Below are 6,541 nucleotides of genomic sequence, written 5' to 3'. Positions count from 1 at the left end.
AGTACGAGGAGTACAGCGTGCGCGGGTTCCCCGCGGCCGCGCTGGAGCCGCTGCAGCGCGCCTACGCGCGGGCGCTGGCGCAGTACGCGGGGGCGCAGTGGGCGGAGAGCGCCCGGGCGTTGGAGGCCAGCCTGCGCCTCCACCGCCTGCTGCGCGACAGCGAAGCCCACTGCCACCGCCGCTGCGCCGCGCCCGCGGAGGGGGACCCCGCGCGGGGGGACCCCGCGGAGGGGGAGCCCGCGGAGTGGGAGTGGGAGAGGGAGATGCAGCTCTTCGGGAGGCTGCTGCGCCGGGCCGGCTGCTTGCGCGCCTGCAAGCGCGACCTGCCCGTCTTCCAGCTGCGCTACCCCCCCGCGCAGACGCTGCGCGACTTCCAGCGCCGCCTGCCCTACCAGTACCTGCACTACGCGCTCTTCAAGGTGAGGCGGCCCCGCGGGCGCGCAAATGCCGCGCAACGTGGCTCGTGGCGGGGGGGGGGGGGGGGGAGGGGGGGGGGGGGCGGCCCGTGCCTCCGTCCTGCACCGCTCTGGGCTGCGCCTCCTCTTTCACCCGCCGTCCTGAGCCTCTCCGCTCTGCGCACCCCCCCCCGGCACACCCCCATCCCCGTCTCATCCTGCACCCCTGTCCTGTGCCCCTCGTCCTATTCCTCCTCTGCGACACCCCCATCCTGCATCCCCATCCTACGCCACCAGCCTGCACCCCCCGAACCCTGCTCCCCTCTATCCTGCACCCTGCTGTCATGTGCTTTCCCATCCTGCACCCCCCCTTCCCGCAGTCCCCATCTGGCATTCCCCCCGCCCCTGGCTCCTCCATCCTGCCCCTGCACCGTGGCACGTCAGCCTCATCTGGGATGCATCAGGCAGGACGTGAGGGGTGCACCCGAGACTGGGGGCCGCTGTGGTTGTGTCCCCGCACCCCACCTTGTCTTGCCCTGGTCACCCAAGGTCCCCCTGGCCAGGCAGAGCCTTGCCTGGGGAGTGGGACGCAGGGGCTGGCCCAGCCGAGAGGCTGGAGTTGGCGGGTCCGGTGCCACCGTGATTGCAGCGGGACACGTGCCTGGATGCTCAATCAGGGAGAAGCGCTTTCTCAGGCTCACGGTGCAGACGTGGAGGAGATTTCATAAGGGATCGCCCTGGGGTGACCCTCACTTGGCTGAAGCTGCTCTAGCAAGAGGACGCTCCCCTCCCCAGGCATCGGTGCTGGTTGGGGTCCCAAGCTGCGCTGCTGGCCAGCTGCCGGTGCGGATGCTGCTTTAGTGCTTAGCGCTTCTGCCCCGCTCACCTGGCAGTGGTGAGGGACAGCCTGGCCTAGATCCTTAATGCCTTTTTCTCTTGCTCGCTCTGGCCAAAACCCATTTCATGGACAGTTCGTTCAACCCCCCCAATCTCGCTCCCCTGAAGTTGCAACCTGAGAGCTCATAAAGCAGCGGGGGAGCGGGGGCAGCTCGCCCGGGCTGGTGGCAGTGCCCAAGATGAGCGGATGCGTGGCTCAAACCCACACCACGTGGATCACTCCTGGCTGGATGCGGGGGTCCAGGAGGGGTCGAGCTGTCCCCATGCCCACGACGGGCACAGGGGGAGGTCGGTGTGGCTGGATTTATCTGCATTGTCCGTGGTCCCGGATCCTGTCTGTCCATCGCTGCCAGCAGATGATTGGGCTCGGGGCTGGCACTGTGGGTGCCGGGCTGTTCCCTCTTGAGGACCAGCCTTCTGCCCTGCAGCCCCGGGGTCTGGCTGGGTGCTGAGCCCCCCGCAGCCGCAGTGTCATCCCTGGCTGCCCCTGCGGCAGGCTGCGGCACCAACTCTTCCTCCCTCCCCAGTCAAATAAGATTGAGAAAGCGGTGTCCGCTGCCCACACCTTCCTGCAGAAGAACCCCAAGCACGAGATGACCTTGAAGTACCTGAACTATTACAGGACGATGCTGGATGTGGATGAATACCTGGTTGACCTGGAGGCTCAGCCCTATGAGGTGAGGAGGTGATGGGGTTGGGGCGGGAGAGGGGCTCCCCGGGGCTCGGTGCGCGCCTGGTCCTGCCGAACCCCGAGGGAAGTGGCTCTCCCTTGCTGAGCCCTGGTCGCTCACCTCCTGCCCCCAAAAGAGCACCTCTGGGGGGCCCGTGCTGAGGACAGAGCCGCCTCGGGGAGAGTGGGGCAGGTCATTGCTGCTGGAGGGCAGAGACGGGCTGTGGTGCCTGGCGAGGAGGTGAGCGGTGCCTGCTTGGTCCCCGGCAGCCGATATTCGTGCGGTCGGTGAAGCTGTACAACAACGGGGATTTCCGGAGCAGCGCGGCCGACATGGAGCAGGCGCTGACTGAGTACTACAAGGCGTACGAGGACTGCCTGGCTGGCTGTGAGGGTGCCTACGAGCTGCAGGAATTCAAGGACTTCTACCCCTCCATCGCAGGTGACTGGGCAGGGGACTGGGGGCCAGCAGGCTCGGGGGGGGAGCGGGCCAGGGGCACAGCACCTGACGCCTCTCCCCAGACCACTTCGTGAGCGTGCTGCAGTGCAAGGTGGACTGCGAGACTGAGCTCACCCCCAATGTGGGTGGCTACTTCGTGGAGAAGTTTGTGGCCACCATGTACCACTACCTGCAGTTTGCCTACTACAAGCGTGAGTGCCAGCGGGAGCAGGGGACTGTGGCCCTGGGGCACCCCAGGGTGCTGTGGGCCCCCGGGGGGGGAGTCACCCCCCCCCCCCCCCGCATCACCCGGTGCTGCTCCTCACAGTGAACGACGTGCGGGACGCGGTGCGCAGCGTCTCCAGCTACATGCTCTTCGATCCGGACGATGCCGTGATGCAGCAGAACCTGGTCTACTACCGCTTCCACCGTGAGCGCTGGCGCCTGCAGGAGGAGGACTTCAATCCCCGGCCGGTGAGGACCCCCCAGACCCCCGTCCCGTGGCTCTGCCGGCAGCAGAGGGGCTGACGCAGCCCCCGCTCCCTCCCCGTGCCCAGGAAGCCGTGCGCTACCACAACCGGACAGCCGCCCAGAAGAAGATGCTGGACTTCGCCAGGCAGTACCTGCAGGCTGACGACGAGGTAAATGACATCCCTGGCACGGATGCAGCCGGGTGCTTCTGGGGGTGCTGGGTGGTGCGGGTGAGTGCTGTGGGTACCCTTGGGTGGGGAGTCCGACCCCCAAGCCAGCCCTGGAGAAGAGGCTGCGGACGGGGCCGCTGAGCCCTGCTGCCTCCTCCTGCCCGTCCCGTGCTGCAGATGGAGGTGGACAGCGGCGAGGAGACAGAGGCACGGAACCTGCCCTCTGACGGCGAATTCGAGGGCGAAGGCGACTACGAGGAGGGCTTCTTCGCGGAGTGGTGGCAGGAACCCAAGACCAAGGGGGACAAAGCCGACCAAGGTTCCTGATGCCAGGGGCCGTGCTGTGGGGTGGGGGGTGGCTGCTGCCCGCACCCCGGTTCCACTGAGCCCTCCTTGTTTGCAGAGACCCTGCGATGAGCCAGGCGAAGGGGTGCCCGGCCCCGACAGAGCTGGATGGCGGTGGCCCTGCGACGCCATCCCAGGGATGCCGGGCTTTGGGCTCCTGCCAGCCATCGTGCAGAAACTTGGGCTCGCGGGGAAGGGCTGATCCTGCCCGGTGCCCTGCGGCAGGGCTGCATTTGCCATCTGGACATCTGCTGCTCTGAGTGCAGCCCAATTCCCATCGGTGGAGCATCAGCACTGCCAAACCTCCCTGCCTGCCCAGGAGCTCCCCCGGGGCCACCCCTGTCCCTGATGTCCCCAGGAGCCCTGGCCAGCGGCGGTGCCCCGCAGCACTGGGGGGTACTGTGTCCCTCAGCTCCTCCCCAGGACCTGCGGATGGTGTGCCAGGACCGACCCCCGCCTTGTCTCGAGGGGTTTGAAGGGCTGCCCCTGCTCTGGGAGCAACACACGGTGCTGCTGGAGCCGGGCGTGCATGCCAATCCTGCCCCTCCTCAGGGCTCCCCGGGGCTTCTACCCTGGTGCCTCCAGCCTCTCAGCCCACTAGCCAGCCCCCTTTGGAGCCCACGGCCTGGTGCTACAACGGGGCTCCCGGTGTGCCGGCGTCCCCATGCTGCCGCGTGGCTGCAGCCTGGCAGGGCTGCATTGCCCGTGCCCTGCGTGTGCCTTGAATTTCTGCCACACCAGCCCTCTGTAGCCTTAAGCTCCGTTAATTTAATACTTCCCGACTTGCACAGTCGCTTTTTTTTTTTATATTTACTGGTGCTGAACTTTTAATAAAATCCGGACCGGTCTTTTTATGGCTGCCTCTGCCTCCGGGCTCCCTGGGGCTAAGGTGTGCTGCCACTGCGGGAGCCGGGTGCTCAGGCTGGGAGAGGCCCTGCTGTGGGAGGGGGAGGGACGGGTTGGGGGGCTGGATGACCCCATAAAGTGGGGGAGACCCCACAGGGGGCTGAGGGGGAGGTTGTGGGGCTGGGGAACCTTGAGGGCCATGAGAGCAGCCAGGCTCTTGTGGGGCTGGGGGGTCTCTGAGTGGGCCACAACCATGCCGGGATCCTTATGGGGATGTGGGACCCCCCGTTGTGCAGGAAAAGCTGCCAGGTGGTATGGGGGGGCTGCAGGGGGGGTTGGGGGGCAGCATGCCTCACCCCAATACGGCTGTTCCGGGTGTGATGTGCATCACCTGCTGGTTGTTTTGAGGTGGGTGCATCACCCCGACACTGGTCCTTGGGGGGTGCATCATCCTCCTGCTTGTCCAGAGGGTGCAGCCTGCGTTCCCCGATGCGAGTCCAGGGCGGCAAGGTGGGACGACCCCCTCCCGCCGGCATCGGGGCATTTTGGAGCCCGTTTCGGAGGCTGCCGTCACTGCGGACAGGCCTGCGCCTGCTCTGAGCACAGGGTGTCGGACAGCGTGCGGCCGCCTCGCTCCTCCCTGCCGCGCCGGGTGCGTTCCTGCTCCCCATGGAAGTTGGCTGCGAGGACTGAAACCGAGAGAGGCTGAATCACGGCGTTCGCCCCGGGGGAGGGAAGGGAAGGGAAGGAAGGGGGCGGCGGGGAGGCTGCCAGCACTCCACCCTGCCCTGCCTTGGAGCTCCCATTTACCAGGGCTTTCCCAGCTCTGCCCTCCCTGCGTGGAGCCGGGCACCGGGACAGGGGATGGGGCTGAGCCCCCAGACCCGTGGGCAGGGCTCGGGGCTCGGGGCAGAGCTAAGCGGAGGCAGTGCTGGCAGTGGGGGCAGCCCGTTGCATCTCTGCCCGGGGCAAGGCTGTCCTGTCGCCCAAGAAGGAATGGGGTTTGTCACCGATGGGTCATGGCCACCCTTGGGAGGGGAGCACCGGCCCGGCGGGGTGCGGCCGGCGGCACTCGCACCTGGATCAGCGGGAAGCGCTCAGCCCAGTGCACTGGCGTCGCGGCCCGGGAAGCAAAGGCTTGTTTATCTTCCCAACAAGACGGGCGAGGGTGGCACAGGGCCCACGGGGCCTCCGCCCTGCTCTGACGCGCGCCTGGGCACGGCGTCCCCTCGCCAGCCCCAAACTCACGTTGGGGCACACGGTTGCCTCGCTCCCGCTCCTCTGCCGGCACTGGGTGAAGCCCCTTGCAGGCCTGGGGTCCCATCCGGGCTCCCACCTGCAGCTGTTGGGTGCAGAGGTGCCGGCAGGGTCTGGCACTCCTGGTAGGGCCGGGCAGGAGTAGCAGCTCTGCGACCGGCGGTGTGACCCCGGCAGTGGCTGGGGCTGTGAGCATGGCCACCGTCCCCCGAGGCGTGCAGGGCCGGCAGAGCCGCGCTGCGGGGAGGTGCCAGGAGTGCAGAGGTGGGGTGCGGGGGGGTAAGCCTGCAGGACTCCCGTGGGTTAACACCAGGAAGGCAGCGCTGCGCTTCCCTGACTCCCCTGACCTTGACTGCGAAGGAACGTAAATGAGCTTTTCGGCTGTCATCTCAGCTCTACCGTGCCGTGCCGTGCTGTGCCATGGGCCCCTTTCCTCCTTGTGCTGGGAGGGCTCTCGCTGTGCTTTGGATCCCCGGCTCTGCGCACAGTGATGAAATCCCGTTTTCTTGCAGGGGCGGTTGGAGCTCCGTCTCCCACCTCCCTCCAGAGCTGTGATTTCCCAACAGAGTTGGTGCCTGCAGCCAGGTGTGGCAGAGGACTGCGCAGGGGCTGATGGGGTGTGTGTGTGTGTGTGTGCAGGATGTGTCCCCTCACCCCCATCCCCAGATCCGGGTAGCAGGAGGCCCCGGGGATCCCTGCCGTGGGCTGGGACGTGCCCTGTCACTGGGTGCTCATCGGCGACTCGGGTGCCGGAGGCTTCACCCAGGGCTGGCGGGGAGCGGGTGAGCCGGGACCAGGCAGCAGCACCCAGCTGGACCAGTCTGGCCAGGGACTGGGGTGACACGGGCTGCCGTCACCCAGCGCCTCTTGCTGCCGCTGCCGGGCTCCTGCCTCCGTTTCCCCACCGGGGCGGCGTGGAGCCCCCTTCCCGGGGTCGGGGGGTTCTCCAGGGCCGGACCCTGCCCCGCCACCGCGCTACCGGCTCCGCACCCGGGCACCCACCGATGCCAACACCGTAAAGGCCGCAGGAGCCAGGGGTGCCCCACGCGGC

General features: G+C 67.6%; 2 protein-coding genes across 2 annotated transcripts in view; one reads left to right on the top strand and one right to left on the bottom strand.

Moving 5' to 3' along the window:
- FKBP10 (FK506 binding protein 10, 65 kDa) overlaps positions 1-2,900 on the bottom strand; it is a 10,202-nt gene extending 7,302 nt beyond the window's left edge. The window contains exon 1 of the mRNA XM_010585590.1: positions 2,869-2,900. The gene's annotated coding sequence lies outside the window, so the exon portion shown is untranslated. The remainder of the gene's footprint in view (positions 1-2,868) is intronic.
- Positions 1-3,369, top strand: part of LEPREL4 (leprecan-like 4) — a 5,003-nt gene extending 1,634 nt beyond the window's left edge. Inside the window, exons 2-8 of the mRNA XM_010585723.1 lie at positions 3-419; positions 1,820-1,969; positions 2,233-2,404; positions 2,485-2,613; positions 2,730-2,875; positions 2,959-3,042; positions 3,220-3,369. Of these exons, the coding sequence (XP_010584025.1) occupies positions 3-419; positions 1,820-1,969; positions 2,233-2,404; positions 2,485-2,613; positions 2,730-2,875; positions 2,959-3,042; positions 3,220-3,369 (1,248 nt within the window). The remainder of the gene's footprint in view (positions 1-2; positions 420-1,819; positions 1,970-2,232; positions 2,405-2,484; positions 2,614-2,729; positions 2,876-2,958; positions 3,043-3,219) is intronic.
- The last annotated feature ends 3,172 nt before the right edge of the window (positions 3,370-6,541 follow it).

The sequence above is a fragment of the Haliaeetus leucocephalus genome, unplaced genomic scaffold (genome assembly GCF_000737465.1).
Source record: "Haliaeetus leucocephalus isolate CR32 unplaced genomic scaffold, Haliaeetus_leucocephalus-4.0 Scaffold110, whole genome shotgun sequence".
Taxonomy (NCBI): Eukaryota; Metazoa; Chordata; class Aves; order Accipitriformes; family Accipitridae; genus Haliaeetus; species Haliaeetus leucocephalus.
The sequence above is the reverse complement of the archived record's forward strand: the minus strand, read 5'-3'. Positions and strand labels throughout refer to the sequence as shown.